General features: G+C 35.0%; 1 protein-coding gene across 2 annotated transcripts in view; it reads right to left on the bottom strand.

Annotated features, from left to right (window-relative positions):
* The window catches only part of LOC149805351 (tetratricopeptide repeat protein 27-like), a 121,540-nt gene that overhangs the window by 60,612 nt on the left and 35,438 nt on the right, over nucleotides 1-25,490 (bottom strand). For both annotated transcript variants that reach the window (XM_089949529.1, XM_089949538.1), the window contains exons 10-15: nucleotides 24,270-24,342; nucleotides 20,149-20,262; nucleotides 11,483-11,578; nucleotides 10,967-11,089; nucleotides 10,049-10,222; nucleotides 15-68 (exon numbers count right to left, since the gene is read on the bottom strand). In XM_089949529.1, coding sequence (XP_089805655.1) covers nucleotides 15-68; nucleotides 10,049-10,222; nucleotides 10,967-11,089; nucleotides 11,483-11,578; nucleotides 20,149-20,262; nucleotides 24,270-24,342 — 634 coding nt within the window. The remainder of the gene's footprint in view (nucleotides 1-14; nucleotides 69-10,048; nucleotides 10,223-10,966; nucleotides 11,090-11,482; nucleotides 11,579-20,148; nucleotides 20,263-24,269; nucleotides 24,343-25,490) is intronic.

The following is a 25,490-nucleotide window of genomic DNA, read 5'->3' on the forward strand; positions in this document are numbered from 1 at the left end:
GAAACATGGCATACCTGAAGAGAGTTTATTTTCAAGGATTGTTCAAAGCATTCCATGGCCTTTTCATACTGAAAAACAAAATGTGAAGTGTCTGCTGATTCAAAACTAATACAAAACAGAATAATCACTATGGTACTAAGAAACTTTGTCCATTTTAGGCTTATTGTCAAAAACAGGTGTCCAGCAGGACAGGTTTTACTCTGTATATCCACCAGTAGTCCTCCCCCCCCCCCCCCGATAAGCGCATGGTAATCATCATCTCAAAAGGATACTCTTAACTTGTAACCCTTGGTCAAAACACTAGTATCTACAAGGGTACTCTTAGCTTGTATCCTTTGGACAAAACACTAGTATCTACAAGGGTAATCTTAGCTTGTATCCTTTGGACAAAACACTAGTATCTACAAGGGTAATCTTAGCTTGTATCCTTTGGACAAAACACTAGTATCTACAAGCGTACTCTTAACTTGTATCCTTTGGACAAAACACTAGTATCTACAAGTGTACTCTTAACTTGTATCCTTTGGACAAAACACTAGTATATACAAGGGTACTCTTAACTTGTATCCCTTGGACAAAGCACTAGTATCTACAAGGGTACTCTTAACTTGCATCCCTTGGACAAAGCACTAGTATCTACAAGGGTACCCTTAACTTGTATCCCTTGGACAAAGCACTAGTATCTACAAGGGTACTCTTAACTTGCATCCCTTGGACAAAACACTAGTATCAACAAGGGTAATCTTAGCTTGTATCCTTTGGACAAAACACTAGTATCTACAAGGGTACTCTTAACTTGTATCCCTTGGACAAAGCACTAGTATCTACAAGGGTACTCTTAACTTGCATCCCTTGGACAAAACACTAGTATCAACAAGAGTACCCTTAACTTGTATCCCTTGGACAAAACACTAGTATCAACAAGAGTACCCTTAACTTGTATCCCTTGGACAAAACATGAGTATCTACAAGGGTACTCCTAACTTGCATCCCTTGGACAAAACACTAGTATCTACAAGGGTACTCCTAACTTGCATCCCTTGGACAAAACACTAGTATCTACAAGGGTACTCCTAACTTGCATCCCTTGGACAAAACACTAGTATCTACAAGGATATTCTTAACTTGTATCCCTTAGACAAAACACTAGTATCTACAAGGATATTCTTAACTTGTATTCTTTGGACAAAACACTTGTATCTACAAGGGTACTCCTAACTTGTATCCTTTGGACAAAACACTAGTATCTACAAGGGTACTCCTAACTTGTATCCTTTGGACAAAACACTAGTATCTACAAGGATATTCTTAACTTGCATCCCTTAGACAAAACACTAGTATCTACAAGGATATTCTTAACTTGCATCCCTTAGACAAAACACTAGTATCTACAAGGATATTCTTAACTTGCATCCCTTAGACAAAACACTAGTATCTACAAGGATATTCTTAACTTGTATCCCTTAGACAAAACACTAGTATCTACATATATTGAACAGCATGTACCTAATTTTAATACAAATTATTCAAGAAATGGAGTGAAAAAGGACACAAAAGTGGAGAAATATGCAACATGCACCTGGGAAATGCTGAAGAAAGAAGGATAAACAGCATGTCACCAAAGAAATTGGTATGGCACACAAACAAAAATGCTATCATGCTAAAAGTGGGTAGGAGAAACACTGCTATCTACATATATGCTCCATCATCAGCCGTAAACTTCATTTTCCTCCATTAACAGATGAATTTTGTTGTTACTGTGTACATTTTTACCATTAAAATGTTAAAAGAATTGGCATATGAGTAATAATCATTTTACAGCATATCTACTTATCTCTTACAAGGGTTCTCACACTGTGTGAAACAATTTCAGAGCTTTTCCAGGATTTTTCCCTGGATGAGATGTATTATTTTAAGGTTCATATTTTTGCCTTTACTACATAGGATCACAACAATTTGGCACAGAAAATATGCATTTTTAAAACCAGTCTGCTGCTTTAAGACACTTTCATAAAAACCAAGAGTTCCAAGCAATTGGATCTTGTACGAAACACATGTATAACATGAAACAAGTCTATCTATAATGACACCAATATAACTATACATCTTTTGAACAATACAGGATACATGTTTAAGCTTTTAATAATGTGCTTCTGGGATGAAGAAATAATAAGGAATGAACACCTGAAGGCATTTTGCTTTCTTTCTTCTCAATGATTTTAATTCTGAAGCCCAAAAACTAAAAATATAAATATGTAGGAAATTTAACAGGAGTCCATCAAGGAATTTTCAAGGAAACCAAGATAAGGACATTTCTTCTCTTTAACTGCTGAGTGCAAAAACCATTTCTAAAAATAATAATAATAAAAATAATAATGAAGACTTTGTATAGCGCCTAATCTTTAGAAGCTCTAAGCGCTTTACAACATTAGACAACACCTATAAGATAAGAAACATAACAATATTATTACAAAAAGAAACAACATGAAATTAGAAAAACATTAAACAATAAAAAACATGCTGAAAATATTTCAGGTAGGAAACATTATTAGATCTTTAAGTTTGTTCTTGCAGTCAAAATAAGTCAGTTTTGAGAGCCCTCTTGAATGTGATCACTGTGTCTTTGTGTCTAAGTTCAGTGGGCAATTCATTCCACGTTGCTGGGCCCTGGTATGCAAAAGAACGCTGTCCACATAACTTTGTTTTCATACGTGGGAATAATGAGTATACAATTGTCAGAAGAGGAGTGTAAGTATCTTGCTGGTGTGTACACATGGGTGAGGTCAGATAGGTATGTTGGACTAGAGTCCGACGGTGAAATGTAGCACAGAGAACAAATTTTGTGTTTGATTCTGGATCGAATGGATAGCCAGTGTTGGGTACAGAGCAGTGGGGAGGTGCGCTCTGTTCGTGGTACTCTAAGGATGATCCAAGCTGCTGTGTTTTGAACTTTCTGAAGTTTCTGGAGTAGATATTGAGATGAACCAGACAGAATTGAGTTACAATAGTCCAGTCTTGAAAGTGCTAATGAACACACAAGTGTTTTAGTGGCATCAACTGAAAGATATTTGCGAATTGAGCTGATGCGTCTCAGCTCAAGATATGCAGCCTTGCATATGTTCATGACATGTTGGTGCAATGTGAGAGTACTGTCCAGAGTAACACATAGGTTTCGTACTGATTGTGTGAATTTAATGTTGGCGTTGCTGATATTTATTGTTTGAGGTAAAGAATGTGAATAAGAAAGTCTTTGTGTCGTGATCAGAATGGCCTTGGTTTTATCATCATTCATCTGCAGCTTGTTACATGTCATCCATGATTTCACATCAGAAATGCACCTCTCTAAACCTTGGATGGTAGCATCAACTTCAGTTGCGTGGCTAGATTTGTATATTTGGGTGTCATCAGCGTACAACTGGTGAGACATTGGATGATGATCTATGACATTTGAGAGCGAATGAGTGTACAGAATAAAGAGAACAGGTCCAAGAACAGCCCCCTGTGGAACACCACAACATAGATCAACTGGGCTGGAGTGTATTCCATTTGCAGATACAATTTGTGTCCTGTTGACCAAGTAGGACTTGAACCACAGTAAGGCTGTATCATGAATGCCAAATACATGCTGGAGACAGTGAAGTAATATATCATGGTCTATTGTGTCAAACGCTGCAGACAAATCAAGGAGGGTGAGGACTGTAATCTTTCCGCTATCCAACGCAGAGAGAATGTCATTAGCTACTTTTAGAAGAGTAGTTTCAGTACTGTGGCAAGGGCGATATGCAGATTGTACATTGCTAAAAAGACTATTTGAATTTAGATGAGATACAAGCTGGGATAGAACAACCTTTTCTACGATTTTTGAAATGAATGGAAGATTAGAAACTGGGCGGTAGTTCTTTAAATCGTTATGGTCTACTGTTGCTTTCTTCAGCAGAGGCTTTACAATGGCAGTTTTGAAAAATTACGGGAATTCCCCAGATGAGAGAGAGGTATTAATAACATCAGTTAGTGAAGGTAACACTGGATCTAAGCACTCAAGCAGCAGTGATGTTGGAATTGGATCAAGTGCACATGACTTTGGTGCACTCTTCATCATGATTGTACGTACGAAATTCATAGAGACAGGTTCAAATGCTGCTAATGGTTGCCGCTCAAATTCTGTATCCCAACTGTATGGTGACGACGAGTCAATTGAAATTGTGGTGTCAAGCTTATCTCTAATGGTTTGTACTTTGTCATGGAAGAAATTTGCAAACATGTCCGGAAGGTCGACTGGAGAGAAGGTAGTTGGAAGTGGTGTTGATTTGTTCCTTGACATTAGCTTTTTAGTAATCTCGAAGAACTCTTTGCAGCTGGAACTTCCCATGATCTTAGTAGTGTAGTGGGCTGATTTCGCTGCATGGACTATATTTGTGACATTCTTCTTAGCGACTTCATAGATTTGCTTATGAATAGTGAGTCTGGTGGAAAGCCAGAGCCTCTCAGCTTTACGGCGGTCTCTTTTAGCAGTGCGAAGCTGGTCCCTAACACTGCTATACCATGGAGAACACTTTTGAATTGATACTCTGCACTTGGTAGCTGGGGCATGTTTGTCAAGTAATGAACGCAGACAGTTATCGAGTTGTTCTGCGGTAGGAGGTAAGCAAGTTGTTAGGTTAGCTTGGATGTCGTGTATTAGTTTGGTTCTATTTATCATATGGAGGTTTCTCTTAGTAGCAGATAAAGGTGGAGGGTTAGGGACTGATACGTCAAGATGACATATAATGCAGAGGTGATCTGATGCAAGGTCATGGGATACCAGGGAGGACCATAGAATGTTATCATCAGGTCTATGAAGAATCCAGTCTAAAATGTGACCATGTTTATGGGTGGGTTGGTTAACTGACTGTTTGAGGTTGAAAACGTTAATGGAATCTATGAGTTTTGATGTATTTGAGTTTCCGGGACAGTCAAAGTGAAAGTTGAAATCTCCAAGAATAATCAGGTTGCCACCTGTCGAATTTCCATAGTCCAGAAGATTCGGAAACTGCTCCAAAAAGAGAGAGTCAGCCAGCTTGTTTTATCTACTAGGAGGAGGGTGGTATAGGCAGAAAAAAAATGGACTGACCTTTGCTCCAGTGTGATTGTGGTTTGGACTAGTTATACTGTGCAATTAAAAGATTTCCAAGATGGCCAAAGTGGTAGCCATATTGTATATGAGATTGGTACCATTTTCACTTAGGACAAACTGGACATCATAACATCCACATGACCATCCATTTAGAAGTTGTGATAAGAAGACTTTTAAAAATTGCCAGCATAGTGGCATAAAAAAAAATTCAGTGAAAAACCCAAGCTGAAATCTGTTCAAAAGAAGTAGTAATAACGAGATTTCAATATTCATATTTGACAGATTTTTAACTTTTCAACCATGTAAACAAATAATAAAGAGAAAGCTAACCTGAAGATTTCATCCTCATGCTAAGAACTTCATCAGCAGACTGATTCAATCTCTACTGACTGTTAACATCACTCAATGGAATGGTGAGTGATGTTAACAAATTGTCCCAGATATGCAGCAGGTTGTAACGGCCCTCATCCCTATTCAGTGTCAGTTTGTGCCCATGGATGTAAATCGATTCCTTAACCACCTGCTCAAACCAGGCTTGTTCTCAATCTAGGATATTTGCTGAGTTCCAAGTTACAGTATGGCCAGGGCAAACACTGGGATGTGCCATGATACTTCAGAATAGCTTGAACTTGGTCTTTTATGTTCATTAAATCTTGCTTTCAGTGTCCTTTCCATTATATAGACCAATATAGTCATAATGGCATTGACTTTCACCCTGTCCTTCACACCTAATGTGATAGATAGGTCCACAAATATCTCTCTTATCAGACTTATCCTTGTTTCAGGGTCCAGAATAGTCTGAAACATATTAATTTTCATACAGGATCAACTAGACTGTGAACTGAATATGCGTGTAAAGTTTCATGGTAATCCAATAAGTAGTTTACATGGAACAGCCACCACAAACTGGTGATGATGGATAGACAAATGATGAATGACAGACAACAGGCCATTCAAAAAACTCTTCTGGTCTATGATCAGAAGAGATAAAATTACTGACATGTCCCTAAATTCAAATCAAGTTGTCTACATAATGCCAGTAAGACAATAAGGCCTATCAAATTGTCTACATAATGCCAGTAAGACAATAAGGCCTATCAAATTGTCTACATAATGCCAGTAATACAATAAGGCCTATCAAATTGTCTACATAATGCCTGAAATACAAAAAAGGCCGATCAAATTGTCTACATAATGCCAGTAAGACAATAAGGCCTATCAAATTGTCTACATAATGTCAGTAATACAAAAAAGGCCTATCAAATTGTCTACATAATGCCAGTAATACAAAAAAGGCCTATCAAATTGTCTACATAATGCCTGAGATACAAAAAGGCCTATCAAATTGTCTACATAATGCCTGAGATACAAAAAAGCCTATCATATTGTCTACATAATGCCAGTAAGACAATAAGGAGTATCAAATTGTCTACATAATGCCAGTAATACAAAAAGGCCAATCAAATTGTCTATATATAATGCCAGTAATACAAAAAAGGCCTACCAAATTGTCTACATAATGCCAGTAATACAAAAAGGCCTAACAAATTGTCTACATAATACCAGTAATACAAAGAGGCCTATCAAATTTCATTTGTCTACCTCAAGCACTTTTTGGTTAATCATGTTTACAGGATTTTGTTAAGATATCAAAGTCAACAATTTTTTAAATATGTACAAAACATAAAAATTGTTAAAAAGGTTGAAAATCTAATCAGGCCATCTAAATATTAATACAAAGAAGGTTACCAAAATGTATTTGTCTTCCGCAAGTGATTTTTGCTTCAATGTACATAATACTAGATATTTCTCCAAAATGTTCAAAACAGTATATAAAAATATATTGAATAAATTGCTATAATGTCCTGAACATCTAACTAAAGCATCTGCTTTACAACATAACAAATTTGATATTCCTAATTCAAGTAATTGTTACTTAAATGTGCTTACAAGGATTTTGTCACCCCCAAAAAGATAAAGTTTACTGTCATCCAGTTCTAATCAGGTACTGAATCAGGCACTGGGACCCACCCTAGATATCCGAATCAGGTACTGGGACCCACCCTAGATATCTGAATATCAAATTTGGTCTGGCTTGGCAAATAGTTTTTAAGCTATCCTGCTGATAATAATGTGTCAGGGATGGACTGACAGCACAAGCCCCTGGGGTTGGGGGGAGGAGACAGAACAGAATGAGAGTTGTCACATTAAAAAACACAATTAAATGTGACATGACAAAGACATGAAATTATCTTCTTTACGCACTGATATGCTTATTCTTATCTGACAAAAAGAGGACCTTGCAAGGACCAAAAGCTGTAATCAGATAATGTACAAAAAGAGGACCTTGTAAGGACCAACAGCTGTAGTCTAATAATGTACAAAAGAGGACTTTGTCAACACTAACAGCTGTAATCAGATAATGTACAAAAAGAGGACCCTGTAAGGACCAACAGCTGTAGTCTAATAATGTACAAAAGAGGACTTTGTCAGCACTAACAGCTTTAGTCAGAAAATGTGCAAAAAGAGGACCTTGTAAGGACCAACAGCCGTAGTCTAATAATGTACAAATAGAAGAATTTGTAAGCACTAACAGCTAGAGTAAGAAAATGTACTTTTCAACTTATTTAGAAGCTCTGTAGAAAATGGAAGTCTTCTGTCATAAAATCACGATATAGAGCATATAAAAGTTGAGAGAGAGAGAGAGAGAGAGACAGAGAGAACACAATGAAACAGGAAATTGACTAGTTTACTTCTTTAGTTAGCCTTAATGCATCCAATAATGTCATAGATTTGTTTTATTATTAGCAATTTTAACAAGCTTTAGCTGCAAAAGCTTGTTCTGACTGATGGATCAAATCCTGCATGTCTCTTGTGACATACATTCAGGGGGACATGTACACAGCCCATTCCAAAATTAGAAACAGTACTGCCTTTGCAGAACACTACATCAAACTGGGAGACATTTTCAAGGTCTTGTAACAGCATATGATCCACATACAAAGTAGAACTGGAAAGCAAAACAAATGTCACTTGACTTTGATGGAAACATACTTGGAAATAGAGAGTTTGCATGATTGTAAACAGCCACTTTCCATGGACCTTGTAAGCACCAACAGCTGTAATCAGATAATGTACAAAAAGAGGACCACATGGAACCGCGCACAAAACGTGAGCCACTTTATCAAATGGTTTGAAACTGTTCTCATGTATTGTTCTTAGTACCCTTATCAGAAGTCTGATATTTGTGCAGTACACTTTCATTTTTTCTTCTTTCAATTCTGCTGTTTGTGCAGTACACTTTCATTATTTTGACATGACTAACATTATGTTTTTGCTGTAACTTGATGCTCATTGTTATGAGAAAATTGTCTGATGGAGATTTCTTGACCACTAGTCTGATATATGCACAAAATTACACAGAAATTTCTTGACCACTAGTCTATAATGTGTGCCAAGTTACATAGAGATATATTGACCAGTAGTCTAACGTATGTACCAAGTTTCCATGAGAAATGTTGACCACTAATCTAATATTTGTACCATGTTCATGGACATATATGTTGACTGCTAGTCTAATATACATACTAGGTATTGCAGAGATATCACCACTAGTCTAATATACATACTAGGTATTGCAGAGATATCACCACTAGCCTAATATACATACTAGGTATTGCAGAGATATCACCACTAGTCTAATATATATACTGGGTATTGCAGAGATATCATCACTAGTCTAATATACATACTGGGTATTGCAGAGATATCACCACTAGTCTAATATACATACTAGGTATTGCAGAGATATCACCATTAGTCTAATATACATATATGGTATTGCAGAGATAGTCTAGTACATATTTTAAGCTTCAATGAGATACCTTAAGTTACTGTATACTATGATCTGGAAATAAAAATGTAAATGATGGATGAATGGATGAACAAACAAACAGATAAAACCATTAAAAAATATTTGAAATTGAGGAATGCAGAAAGCTAAAGACACATCAACAACCCTAGTTCAACAGGTGTAATATTCAACAGGTATAATAAATTTCACTGAGATATCATACATGATTTTGGAGTTTGCACTAGAATACAAGTGTGCATGGTAGATAGATGAATGGACAGACAAAAAAGAAAAAAACAAAAACAAAATGAAACTAAACAATTGTGCATAGTAAAAGGTACAGCTGGACTGCTAGTACAATATATGTACTAAGTTTTTGAGTGATATCTTAATTGGTTTGGAGTTATGCTCTAGAAATGAAAGTGACAGACACAGTGAATCTGTTGTCATGTCCTCTGTAATCTCAATTTGTGGAGGATAAAAAAAAATATGAAAAAAATGACCATAAATTTAAAATTTTAGCAAAGTTGTCCTCAATACATAGCAAAAAAAAAAGAGCAAAAATAATTCACACATTGTTATAGATAACAAGAATTCATGGACCAGGTAAATGTGGTCCTAGGGGCCCTGAGTGGCCAAGTGGTCTAAAGCGCTCGCCGTTACAGATCACTGCCATCTCACCTCTGTCTGCGTGAGTTCGAGTCTCAGCCTCGGCTAATGTTGGTACGTGAGAAAGCCTGCCAGTAGCTTCTCGTGGGTCATTGGTTCTTACCAGGGTTTTCCAGGGTTCTTCCTCCACCAATTATACTGGCCGCCATGTATAGCCTATCTTGTGCTGAAAAATGGCATTAAACCACACAACAACTACAAAAACAAACGTGGTCCTTATGAACATGTGATCTTTGTGATTTGTGTACAAATATGATTGATTAAACTTAACTTTTATGCGCAGGTAGTTACTATATGCAGGTAGTCACTAGTTAGTTTTGTCTGTAATCACCGTCATGCACATAGCAATTAAAGTTATACAATAGAGGATTTCTGTATTCTAAAATATGCATGATACTCTTGTGAAGCCTTACATTTTCCTGCCTGAAGAATACATATCCCATACATCTCTGTGCCCTGGCACTTCTGTGTCCTGATATCTCCCAGGCTTTCTCATAATATTTTATTCTGTTTGTAACATCGCCCAGGTAGCACCACATGTTGGCAGTCTCCTTCACTTGAAGTTGCTCTCGGATCAGACTCTCAGCCTGAAAAATGAAGTTTTTTGAGTGATGAGAAACTGCATATACTGTTGCCCACCCAATGTGGTTACAGCTGCCCACTAAGTACAGTTACATACCACCCATTGTGGTTACAGCTGGCTACTAAGTACAGTAACAGCCCACCCAATGTGGTTACAGTTGCACACTAAGTACAGTAACAGCCCACCCAAGGTGGTTACAGTAAACAGTACAAAATACAATTCCTAGTAAAAGTACACAAAACAGGAAATTGTTACAAATAGTAAATCGCTCTTTACAGTCATGAAAGCTCAAATAATGAGTCATCATACAAGCAATTTTCATACAAGCATAACATTGCATAAACAAATGCGGAAATATGGTTTAAACTTAGAATTTTAATCATGACATGAATTATTATCTTATTATCCATACTAAATCCAAGTTTAGAATCAAATTAATGATGTAACTTGCACCAAACTGTCCACTTGGCAATAAACCAGCAATGACTTAGCAACATCATGAAATGAACTACTAATATTGTTTTTACAAAGAAAACTTACAAAAATAGAAAGACCCAGAGTACTGAGAAAGTCCTATACTGTAATAAATATACAAGAAAATTCTGCTTAAAAGAGTATAAAAAGAAAGACTTTTGATTATAGCTTTACATATATAAAATATGCATTACTGCAATAACATATTTTCTTTTAAATTTATCATTAAGCTCATCATTTGCAAAAGTCTTGCAAAGACAGTCATACTAGTTACCTTTTCTGACTTGCCCAGCCTTTGACAACACTTGATGACGTCCTCCCAAAGCTGTAGCTGCTCAAAGACTTCTAATGCTGACCCAACAGCTCCCAGACTTAACAGCAAGTCAGCTAGGGTTTTCTAGTGGACACAAAAATGAAACAGACCAAACATAAAGCAGTTCCTGAAGAAAATATCAGCCTGATTAAAAATACAATTTAGTTCTAACCTCTAAGTTTTTATTTTTAACCTCTGACTCAAGAATATTTTCAAAGAAAAAAATTAATATGTCGATTAAGATTAAAAGATTCTGCAAAAATAAAAAACAACTGTTATTAATATCAAACGTACTCTCAACAAAACATTTTCCTAAGAAAATAAACCATCTTATTTGCAATTATCATATATCCAATTAAGAAAAACCTTACCACATGTATTAGTTTTCTAAGCAATTTGTGTGCACTCATTCCATTTGTTATTACCAGAAATTTCAGTCTGTAATGAGGTGTATCCATAGGCTAATTGAACTAATACCTGAATTATCCATTTAGGCGGTATTTTGACAGCATAGAACAAAACTAATCGATGGTGACTCTCTGGTTTTTCTCTTTTCATCTGATTCAACAGTTCCTAAAAAGTACAAAATATCACAAAATACAAAATAAAAAAAATAACTCCAATATTCCATTGTAAATTATGTTAAGAAACAAAATAAACAAAAATAACTCCAATATTCTGTTGTAAATTACGGAGAGAAAAAAAATTACTCGGCTTACTATTACTCTTTACTAAAGCCTGTAGATATGTTTCATTCAAACACAATAATACCAAATTACAATACTGTGTCTGGCACCCATTTCAAAATTCATTTTCTCTGGGTTTTTGGTCCTATTTTCCTTATTAGTCACCCCAGATACCTCCTCCTTCCAAAATAGAATGATTTCATACTGGGATTTTATAGGATTTGGTTCATGTCAATTTTTTTTGGATTCTTTTTTAGGGACCATCCATACATTAAAAGGACTCATATAGCTTTGGCACTTGACAAAAAATAAATATTGGTATTACACTCAAATCAGACAAACAATGAATATAGGTATTACATTCACATCAGACAAAAAATGTGTCTGTGTATGTGTAATTTGGACTTATTTAACGTAGCTTTAACAATTTTTCAGCCATATCGCTACGATGTCTGCAGTGTGGCAGTTTATAGTGATATCTAGCACTGGGGCATTGTTTGTGTGATGTGAATGTGTCACATTATCCTGACACCAGGCCGACCAGTCCTAACACTAACCTCTTAATGCTGAGCGCCAAGCGAGGCAGCTGTTAGTATCATTTTTGTAAGTCTCTGGTATGACTCGGCCGGGGAGCGAACCCACAACCTCCCGCATCCGAGGCGGATGCCCTAACCACTAGGCCACCGGAGCGGTTGACAAAAAATGAATATAGGTATAACATTCACATCATACAAACAATGAATATATGTATTACATTCACATCAGACAAAAAATGAATATACGTATTACATTCACATCAGGCAAAAAATGAATATATGTATTACATTCACATCATACAAACAATGAATATAGGTATTATATTCAAATCAGACAATGAATATAGGTATAACATTCACATCACACAAAAAATGAATATACGTATTACATTCACATCATACAAACAATGAATATATGTATTACAGTCACATCACACAAACAATGAACATACGTATTACATTCACATCACACAAACAATGAATATAGGTATTACATTCACATCACACAAACAATGAATATAGGTATTACAGTCACATCACAAAAAAAATGAATATACGTATTACATTCACATCAGACAAACAATGAATATAGGTATTACATTCAAATCAGACAATGAATATAGGTATTACATTCACATCACACAAACAATGAATATAGGTATTACATTCACATCACACAAACAATGAATATAGGTATTACAGTCACATCACACAAACAATGAATACGTGTATTACATTCATATCACACAAACAATGAATATATGTATTACATTCACACCACACAAACAATGAATATAGGTATTACAGTCACATCACATAAACAATGAATATAGGTATTACAGTCACATCACACGAACAATGAATATAGGTATTACATTCACATCAGACAAAAAATGAATATAGGTATAATATTCACATCAGACAAACAATGAATATATGTATTACAGTCACATCACACAAACGATGAATATAGGTATTACAGTCACATCAAACAAACAATGAATATAGGTATTACATTTACATCAGACAAAAAATGAATATAGGTATAATATTCACATCATAGTTTGCATATAGTTTGAATATAAGTATAATATTCACATCAGACAAACAATGAATATAGGTATTACATTCACACAGGTTCATACTCCATCAATCTTTTATATCATTCAATGTTTTTCAGTATTTTTTGTAAAATTACACAGCGAGTGTGTGTGATTTTGACTTTTAATGTAGCTTTAAAATTTGTTAGTCATATCACTATGATGTCTGCAGTGTGGCAGTTTATGGTGATTTCTAGCACTGGGGCATCATGCCGTAGACATGTAGTCACATGCTGTTTTTGTTGTAGGGTTTAATGCCATTTTTCAGCACAAGATAGGCTATACATGGCAGCCAGTATAACTAGTGGATGAAGAACCCAGGAAAACCCCAGGAAGAAACACCAACCCACGAGAAGCTATTGGCAAGCTTTCTCATGTACCCATGTTAGCCTAGCCTAAGACTCGAATCCACACAGACAGAGCTGAGATGGCAGTGATCCATAAGTGCTTTAGATCACTCAGCCACTCAGGTCCCCCACCCAGTCACACTATCTTGACACCAGGCCGAACAGACCTAACACTAACTTCTTAATGCTAAGTGCCTAGCGAGGCAGCTGTTAGCACCATTTGATAATTTGTTTTGGTATGACTCGGCTGGGTACAAACCTGTGACCTCCTGCATCCGTGGCTGACGCTCAAACCACTAGGTCACCAGAGCAGTTTTCACATTTCCTACTGAATATATATATATATATATATATATATATATATATTGAGGTTATGAACCATATAAATTAACAGATCTTAACCACTGGGTCTGTACTAAACATTCTTTGACATCAATTATAAAAATTCATCACTTTTAGGCATCTCATCTGGTAAAACATTTTGTCACCTCTAACTAACAAAAGTCATTCAAAGACACTGAAGTGCTACTGGCTGAAAAGAATTTCAAGGAATCCATCAGAAAACCATTTCTTCTTTATACTGCTGAGTGACAAAATGACTTGTGATATTCCTGAATGATAAGAATATCAAAATGGCCATTGAGGCAGGTATACTGGATTAAGACCAGCACCATTTCATTTAAGACCAACTAGATATTAGAAATCTTTAGATAAAATCCCCATGTCAATATGATCATCCAACCAGAGTAAAGAAAATAATTTCTAGATGGCTGCAATACTGTATGTCAAAATGACATTGTTTTCTTTAGGATCAAACTGATATCAATGGATGTCTACTGATGAAAGTCCCAGGTCAATATGACAATTCCCTAGAAGGAGAAGCACTAAACAGATTTTAGAAAATACTGCAATACTGGGGGTCAGATCAGCATAATTTTGGTTTGGGATCATCTTGAAATCACAAGAAATCTTCTCGTCAAAAAGTCCTGTTGATATGACTTTCTGTTCACAAGATTTTCAAGATGGCTGTAGTAGTGAATATAATGTATGTATATGTCATTTTAGATATTATAATTACCATAAACTATAAAGTTAAAGACATTAAATACAACACCCTACCCACACCCCTTATATATAATGGGACTCCATTTTTGCCATGAACATATCCACAAATGTAAGTATCAATAAAAATGACAAACTGTCTGTAAAACCACAAAAAAATAATACCAACTGAAAAATCAATGAATGAAAAGTGTATAAAATAAAGTGGAGACATAACAATGGGAGACAAACACTGATACCTGTTACCATATTTACAGTATATATCAGGACACAATAAATTAATTTTTAAAGTAAATTTTTTTTGTGCACTGTATGTTCTGGGATACATCATTTTTTCGAGTAAATTACATGTCAGTAAATGCATACAAACTTAAATTTTATTTTTTAAAATATTAAAGTGTGTACTTGAGATAAAACATTTTAACCCACAGCAGCATCTCCTCATCAACCTAACCCTGCACACATACGATCCATACTTTTGATACATTACTATTTTTAGCTTCCTCATGCCGTGATAAATTATCATTGGAAAGAACACAACTCCTCAAACAGAAAATGCAAGAGCAAAATTAAGAATTTTTATCTGCACCAGTCATGAAAATTCTCACACTTTTACCCCCCTTCTTATCAACAAACAATGAATATTGGTATAACACTTTTAACCCCTTTCTTATCAACAAACAATGAATACTGATACAACACTTTTAACCCCTTTCTTATCAAAAAACACTTTTAACCCCTTTCTTATCAAAAAACAATGAATATTGGTACAACACTTTTAACCCCTTTCTTATCAACAAACAATGAATATTGGTACAACACTTTTAACCCCTTTCTTATCAACAAACAATGAATACTGATACAACACTTTTAACCCCTTTCTTATCAAAAACACTTTTAACCCCTTTCTTATCAAAAAACAATGAATACTGGTACAACACTTTTAACCCCTTTCTTATCAACAGTCCCTCCAGAATAAAAGTACATCAGAGTTTCATCCATCTCAATGATCATATTGTCAATGAAATTATCTTTTTCTCTTCTGGCCTTCACAAATTCATCGAATGATATTTTTTTCATGGTCTCCTCCAAATCTTCTGGGAAACACTGGGTCATCAATGTCCATGCACAAATCACTATACTGTGTCATTTTAAAAATTGTTCCATTGTTTCAATTTATTTTAAAAATTTGCATGAATACATGTAAAAAGGAACCAAAGTTGGCTTTTCTATGTTGGCCAAGATGGTATTTCAATTTAAAAAAATCAGCATGCTTCTAAAGTCTTCTGAGGTTGGCTTGCTTTGTAATAAAATAACTTCTATATCTGATATCCTGTCGGTAAATTCAAACAGTGAGTTTACTGCATCACTGCCAGTTGTGTTTATTCACTACTCCAGATTCTATCTGCGTGCCTAATGTAATCAGAATTGATACAATTGGGCATTGATGCTTGCAGGATAAATAGTATACACAGCAATAACTTGCATTAATAATACTTTTCGTAACCTATACTAGTGAAAAGATTGTCATTTGCATTCACAGTGAATGTATTTTAAGATAATGATTTTAATTTGCGAGATATTTTTATATAGTTAACCTTGATACAATCAAATATTGGTTATTTTGCACCTTACACCATGTTATGTGTGAATGGCAGGTGCCTCAAAAAATCAGTTCATATTTTGCTCTCTTTTTCTCATTTCCCATTTTGGATCGAGTTTTCAGTCTGATAACATATTCAAATCTTGGAGTACAACCAAACATAATTCATTTCTCTATATTCACGTCAATGAACAATGTGTCATGTGTTGTCTGACATAAGCGATACAGTATGGATGCATATGCGACATATACAGAGCTCGTTGACATATTATAATTTAATTAAATGAAATTTTTTCAAAGCCAAGTAGGGAGACTGAATACAAAAAATAGAGATTGGGACTTAAAATTGGGAGGTTTTTCATGGCATTTTTAAAGCCTTGTTTTCACAAAATATTGATTGATCTTCCTGGTTCAATATGAATGAAATTCGCAAAAAGACTTGTTGTTTCTCCCTGTGACATGTCCTATTTTCCTCCAGGATATGCCCTATTTTCATATTCTGGTCAGCTGTGGTCAAACTGCACAATAGCTAAAGATTAGTCTTAAATAAACAAGCAAGAAAACCAGCGCGACTAATTAAAAGTTAATCCATATCCATGCAACTATTTTGTGAAAACAATTGGCCCTCGGCTCTAATTCAAAGAAACCTCATTCTACACTATTGTATGTTACGCAAGCACCAGCAATTGATTGGCAAATAAAGGATTCCCAATTTTGTTGAACTAAAGGTACCAAAATAGACGTCCTCATGGTACCATACATGTGGCAACTATTTTCCCCTCTTTGTATATCCGACCATATTCCCTTATTGTCAACTTGTAAAGCATTTAGTATTGTTTATTATAAAATATGTATTCTGAATTAGTTTTCTGAGGACACATTTGCTGCGTAGTATGTATTTTCATTCCTTCTTTTAATTTAACGATGGTAATTATCATTGGCATATATGGTATAAAAATGCCAGGTGTTCACTCGTGTAAGTTTCTTTCGTGGGAATGGCGCTATAGCAGATGGAGTTACAGCATTCATAGTGATCATTCTTGGGATTGAAATTAATTGTGGACGATTTTATTGTTGTGGTTTACTTTTTTGTTCTGGATTATTTTTTTATTTTTTATTATTGTAGAGGTAAAAAAAATCATTAATATACGTGAACAATGTTTAAACTTAACATTCTATTTAGTGAAGAAGCAAATTCTTTATAGTAAAAAATCGCTTAATTGCATAGATTGCTTAAGTGCATAGCGAAAGTATGGTCCCATTTTTCCTTCATTAATATGCATAGTAATCAATATCGTATAAATGCATATCAGTTAAATGCATAAATCGTTTGATTGCATACAATTTGCTGGTCTCAACCATTGACTTTATACGTATTTAACACCGCTTAATTGCATAACATGGTCCATACATCTAAAGTGGAGGTCAAGGCTGTATACGTGTAGACTGCTATCCCAAAGATCGTAGAAAATTGTAGACTGGTGCCACGGCCGACCTCTGCTCTCATCAGCTAAGGCGTTATTAATGCCGATGCACTGGCTCTAGAGCTAGAAATTACTGCCAGCTGGCAGCAGCCAGATGATCACATTATGAGTCATTAGTCACAGTAATCTCAGTGGTTAACACAAATTCCTAGTTGGCTGGCAGCCTAGTCCCTAACCCTGCTTTGGATCAAGTTTCTTGTAAAACTCCTGAACAAAGCAATGTAAATTCAACCCACTGACCAAATCTAAAATGGCTAAGCGAACATGTAAGACATTATCATTGGTGGATCGTGTGGAAGTGAGAAAGAAGTTAGATAAAAAAGAAAGTCAGTCGTCGATTGCACAGTTGATTGTGGAATGAAATGTATACGTAGATGTTTAATACACTGAAACACATTTATATAGCATATAAGCTTTGCTTGTATGATTTTCCATTTTACAAGTACATGTACATTGAAATATACATGAATTACACTTAAATGCATACTCCGTTTATATGCATAGCTTGGGTCCGGTCCTGAGGCTATGCATATAAGCGGAGTTGACTGTAATTCTCAGATGATAAACAGAACATGTAGGACTTTTCTTGCTTAGAAGAAATGAAAATTGAATACATAATGTAATAATCGGGAGTTCTTTGCAAAAATCGGAAGATATTAAGAAATCGGGAGGTAGGCATGGAGCAAACCCCAAAAATGGGAGTTTTTTTTCCCTCCCGGCATGAAAGCTGACAGGTATGGTGTAAGCTCGCTTACATCAAAGCAAACTACAACTCGGCTTTTACGGTATTAGCATCGAACCATATTGTTTGTTTGATGTCATACTGTGATTACATTTTAATGAGTTAGGTATTTACAATTTCAAACAAATAGAATCTGGTAGAATTTCTTTGATTCTTGCAATTATGTGAATTTACGGTTTGATCACTGCAGAGCGATTCCTCATGCAACTGCCTGAGGATATGAGATTTTCAATGGACAAATCTATACTCACCTTGCCATCTTTAATATATAAAAAAGGACCCATTTCATGCTGGTGTCAACATTTCAATCTTTCAGAATTTGTGGTTGTGTCCTATGTCTTGTCTGGAGCAGTATTTGAGTCTGTGGCAGCAGGGTGCTTTGGCTGGAGGTCATGGTGCGAATGCTCCTTTTCTGTGGATTCCATGGGATGCCTGTTTAGTAGAGAACTTTTTGGTCATACCTGATGGTCCTGCTGGTGCTCCAGGGCTTCGATGTGTAAAACTTTTCTGGTCATTTGTTTCATATTGGAACAGCCGCATCTGCAGCTGGAGTTGGTACGGAGGACCATTTAATTAAGACTTTAGGACAATAGTCTTCGTCATGTTATATGTGCATCATCAGAGTTCTCCCTGACCATCTTCTTTCTGCTCAAAACAGTTGGGTACATACATTTAGTGTCATGTGCTTTGGACACCATTCCTTCCAAACGGACTGTCACATTCAAACTGGCATCCTCTTTGGGGCCTCTGATTTGATATATTTTATAAATGAGTACACAAAACTCTTATTACAAACTACTTGTGCGCTGGCTTCTTATACTTTTGTGCGATGTGGATAATTTGCAATTCGTGGAGTCCATTTTTCTGCAACAAATAATCTGTGTATTGGATAAACACCAATTCATTCTGCATCGTAGAGCATCTAAGACGTTTTCCGTCAAGATGTGGATATCATATTTATGACATGAACTATGATGTCATTTTATGTCCTATCCATGTGATGAGGAAATTCCAATGTATTCAGATATTAGCTGGAGCTCACCTTTGTAATCCACTGTTGCTCATGTCATGCCTTAAGTAGAACTTTTGTTATGACTACCATAAAGGCTGTTTTGCTCAAATTAGGTTAAGAATCACATCGTTATAATGGACAGACCTTCCACATAGGGGCAACTACCAGTGCTGCTAAGACTGGAATTATAGACCATCTTTTCCAACCTTTTCATATAGAAAAAATTCAGAGCTTGGCTGGTGCAGTGTGATGCGACAGGACTTGTTTTTCTTTAAAAATTGCTCATGATGAACAAAGAAGAACATATGATAACAATATAAGCTTAGTTTGTTTCATTTTATTATCAAATAAGCGTTTTGTTTATCTATGTTATTGTAACATGCATTGCTGGGGGGGGGGTGGCAATTTCAACACAAATTTATTTCATTTCTTAAGTCTTGGGACACATGACCTAGGTGAAAATAAGTTTCACCATATTTTCTGAGACAGGAAAAAAATTAATTATTTGATTCTGTCCCAATATATATGGTAAATATAGTATGCAGTATGCGAAACCTTGCAAAAAACATACCTCTATCTGCATCATGGCACGCTCAACATGACGTTTGCTGCCCACTTCCATGCTGGATCTCTGGTAGAGTGCTGCTACACAGATGCTCCATCTTTTGGCTTGTGGCAAGACACACTGAATAGTATAATAATTCACAACTTTAAAACATTCATGAAGTTTGGAATATTTTAAAAATAAATGCTATTAAATATGTTTTTCAAAAAGTATTGTTTTACAGGTCAAAGAATATCCATCTCAGACAAGTGTGTTGTTTTCATGGCAACTGATCAAAGACATATAACGGCCATAAGAAAAATACCCTTTTGATGACATTTTTAATAATGAAATTAACATATTATTAGTCTTTAATTTAAAGCAAATGTGTGTGTGTGTGTGATTTGTATTTTTAACCTTGCTTTTTCAATTTTTCAGTCATATCGCTATGACATCTGCAGTGTGGCAGTTAATAGTGATGTCTAGCACTGGGGCATCATGCCGCAGACATGTAGCATCATGTCACACCCAGTCACATTATCCTGACAGCAGGCCGACCAGTCCTAACACTAACCTCTTAATGCTGAGCACCAAGTGTGGCAACTGCTAGTACCATTTTTATAAGTCTCTGGTATGGTTTGGCCGGAATTTGAACCTCCAACTTCCCACATTTAAGGTGAATGCTCTAACAACTTAAGGCACCGGAGCGGTATTTATTCAATGCATCTAATTAAAGTATTGGATGATTTGTTTGAAGCACTGCTCAACTCCATGCCATGGCAAAGCAATCCTTAATATTCTACCTTCTAACAGGTCTGTACATCTCTACCTAAAAAATGAATGACTGAATAGTATTGGCCCTGTAAGACCCTGTATAAAGCTGTATGTACAAAATGTATGAGACTGAATAAAACAGGCACTGTAAGACTGTATAAAGCTTGCTGTATGTACAAAATGTACGAGACTGAATAAAACAGGCACTGTAAGACTGTATAAAGCTTGCTGTATGTACAAAATGTATGAGACTGAATAAAACAGGCACTGTAAGACTGTATAGAGCTTGCTGTATGTACAAAATGTATGAGACTGAATAAAACAGGCACTGTAAGACTGTATAAAGCTTGCTGTATGTACAAAATGTATGAGACTGAATAAAACAGGCACTGTAAGACTGTATAAAGCTTGCTGTATGTACAAAATGTATGAGACTGAATAAAACAGGCACTGTAAGACTGTATAAAGCTTGCTGTATGTACAAAATGTATGAGACTGAATAAAACAGGCACTGTAAGACTGTATAGAGCTTGCTGTATGTACAAAATGTATGAGACTGAATAAAACAGGCACTGTAAGACTGTATAAAGCTTGCTTACAATAGTTCCTATAAAATGTATGAGACTGAATAAAACAGGCACTGTAAGACTGTATAAAGCTTGCTTACAATAGTTCCTATAAAATGTATGAGACTGAATAAAACAGGCACTGTAAGACTGTATAAAGCTTGCTTACAATAGTTCCTATAAAATGTATGAGACTGAATAAAACAGGCATTGTAAGACACTGTACAATGCCCATTTTGCCAAGGTAAAGTGCTGTTACAAATTTACTAGATTAATAAACAATTTTGTTTAGTTATTTAAGTACTTTACTTGAAATTCACATTTAGATTTAAAAATCCACATTTGGTCAACATTATGTGATCTAACCTAACCAATGAGTTTTTGTTATTTTCTAAATTAGGTTGTGTTTAGGTTGTGTTAATGCAAACTTATACATCCTAACTTTACAATAATCAATCCTGATGGAACAAGATTCTGTTATGTGTCCATGTGATATAAAAATTGGAGGGGGATGCAACAAGATAGTAAGTTACATCCATGCTTGACATGATTGTTTCCATCATAATTCTCTGTAATCTTCCATGAAATGAGATATGATTAAAACAATACATTTATATTTTAAAAAATCGTATTTTATTGTTTGTATAGAAAATATTCACTCAGTCTGGATCATTTGTACCTGCTGTATATACTTGCTTGTAAGTTGAGTCCATCTGCAAATAACATAGGTCCTGATCTACCATCACATAATAAGCCAGCAGATCAAGGTCTATGTTGTATGTTCTCCTGATTACTCCTAACAAACTGCATAGATCTGCTAACACATTATGCAACAGCAGATCTGGATCTGTTCAATATGTGGTTTGACTCATCTTACAAGCGAGTATATACAGTACTACTTCCACAAATGTATATATATTTATAGTATGAACACAATTTTTGAGTTTTTAAGTTATTAGTTAATTTTTCTCCAAATTATTTGGACTCTCAAAGAATAATTAGTTTCTCTGGAAATATTATTGTATTCATACAGAATTGTTGAACAAGGACATTTATTGAAAACTGTTTCAATTTCCAAGACTGGAGGATAAATTATTGTGTTTGTACAAGGAACTGTAGATGTCAACACAGTACAGGCTACAGCATACGTCATCACCTTCCATCTTGGATTCTTCGTCAGGACTCAAACTTGAAATCACTAGAACATTTCAATATTAGGACTGCAAAATCTTATTTGTGGATTATTCTTGTATTAATTTTGCATTCGATTCTGGAAACCATAAGTTCTATTTTTTGGTTTGTTTTTACAGTATTTTTCCAGGGAAATAAATTATTTGTTATCTTTTTCAAAGCTTGTTGTTTTCACTCTTTCTTGTGTTACTGTTTATTCGAGCCTAAACACATAACATAAGACCAGATTTTGCCTAAACAAAATGGTACATATATACTCAATTATAGGCACATTATTCTTCAGTATATATGGAATATTCTGTGCAATGTTTAATTAAGGAGACTGATCAATCAAAATTTAACTAAATTATGGTGAAAGATGCAAAGTTCAACTAACCATAAGTAACTCCCACTAAATTACCTTGCTCTGTACCAATAACAAATAATTTATGCATGGTTATGAGAACTCTCAGTCATGAGAAACAAATATTTTAGTGTCTGCTTTCTAGAATGTATACAAAAAATGCTAGGATTACATCAGTCTTAAATCAACCACTTCTCCACTCTTTAAAAATGGTAATTTTTAAAAAGCTCTGCTCCTTTTTTGGTGAGAATATATAAATAAAATTACAAACACCAAGCAACGTAAGAAATATAAATTTTTAACATTCACTGCAATGAATTTTCCTAGGTGAAATTTTAATATGCAAGCTATTAACTCACTGAAATCATGCCCAATAAATTAATTAATAAATAAATTCAGGGATAAATGAACAAACGGAATAGGACAAGAAAGAAAAATGACACATCAATTCTATCAATACAATAACAAGACAACCATGGTACAAAGACATATTTGCGAATCAAAATTGTTTAAGCAGTGAAGAAAGTTCAAATTTCACTCTGCAAATTATACAGATTGTATCAGATAGGCATCAATCTGTATCAAGTTATTGCACAGAAAATATATACTTACAACCAAAGCTATTTTTGGTTGCATCAAAAAGGCTCACTACAACTGGCTTAATAGTAATATCAGGAAATATGGACTTTTAAGCATCATGACCCTCTAAATGATGACATGGAATGCTTGAAGTAAATCCATCAAGGTTTCATCAATAGTGGCAACATTCCAGGAAAAGATCTGATTGGCAGGGGCCATAGCTCTGTTCTAAATTGTGTAGAGGAGTCTAAACCCACAAACGGCACATCTAGATTTAGGAGACAAAGTTCTTATCGAATTTCAAAATTGAATATGTTGAATGGTTCTTGAGCTATGTTGACTACAAGCAACTTTCCAATCTTTCATGCGAAGACAAGAATTTTCTTGACAAAGAGCATAACTCTGTCCAAATTAGAGAAGAGGACACAATGAGAAAATCCATTTAAAAAAATCACCTTTATCTCTGGAAAAAAGGGCAAAAACTTCATAAAAATTAGACTGGAAAAGACGAAACACTTAAAATACACATGTAACAGACCATTCATCTAACACAAGGCATCCTATTATGGATGTGCATATGACTAGACACAAAAGATAGTTACTATATGACTGATACACAAAGGCCATAAAATATTGGGATGCATTATTTTTTATGATCTGTTCTGGATTTAATGAATAGAATAAAATAAACTTACTGAGAGATAGGCTTCTACTTCTTCATGGAGTAAATTATCTTCACTGGCAACATGACTGTGAATGTGTTCCTCCCTAAAGAAAAGTTTACCAAAGTTAAAATGCATCAACTTTATAGAATTTTTCAATATGTCTTAAGTGACCACCTATATAAAATAACCATCTGTGATTAAAGGTCAATTACAAAAGGTTCCATCTTGAGACATATCAATATATATTTACTGGTATTAAAAAACAAAGTTCCTAAGAAGTTCTTCAAAATGGGAAATTACTTACTGGTTTCTGACTGCATGAAGTATGAAGTTATTAATGAATAAATAAGACCATGATTGTAACTGCTTTCTAAAGTGACAGGAAAAACATAAAATATTCTGGCCATGAGCAAGAAACATTGTATTGGAAATGATACAATAAACAGCAAATTGATGTTTACTAAATCCATAACATTTGTACTGAATATCAAATCTAAAAATAATTCTAAAATATAAACAGGTTGATTTGTGCAAATATTTCACATACAGTTCCATTCATATATCAAGCTTAGATTGTACATGCATATGTACTACACTATGTGCATCTTTCTTGATATATATTATATTGGAAAAAATGAAATGCTGATGTCAAATAAATCTTTGAAACCCTTAACAACTGTAACAACTCTTTCAGTGGTGATTGATATTACCTAAATTTAGTCTGTGGTACAGAGTGGTGGCTGATATTACCTAAATTTAATCTGTGGTTCATGGTGGTGGTAGATATTATCTAAATTTAGTCAGTGGTACATAGTGATGACTGATATTACCTAAATTTAGCATTTGGTTCATAGTGGTAGCTATTACCTAAATTTAGCATTTGGTTCATAGTGGTAGCTGATATTACCTAAATTTAGTCTGTAGTTCATGGTGGTAGCTGATATTACCTAAATTTAGTCTGTGGTTCATAGTAGTGGCTGATATTATCTAAATTTAGTCTGTGGTTCATAGTGGTGGCTGATATTACCTAAATTTAGTCTGTGGTTCATAGTGGTGGCTGATATTACCTAAATTTAGTCTGTGGTTCATAGTGGTGGCTGATATTACCTAAATTTAGTCTGTGGTTCATAGTGGTAGCTGATATTACCTAAACTTAGTCTGTGGTTCATAGTGGTGGCTGATATTACCTAAATTAAGCATTTGGTTCATAGTGGTAGCTGATATTACCTAAATTTAGTCTGTGGTTCATAG

Source organism: Sinohyriopsis cumingii, chromosome 2, assembly GCF_028554795.1.
Source record: "Sinohyriopsis cumingii isolate HCF-2022 chromosome 2, ASM2855479v2, whole genome shotgun sequence".
NCBI lineage: Eukaryota > Metazoa > Mollusca > Bivalvia > Unionida > Unionidae > Sinohyriopsis > Sinohyriopsis cumingii.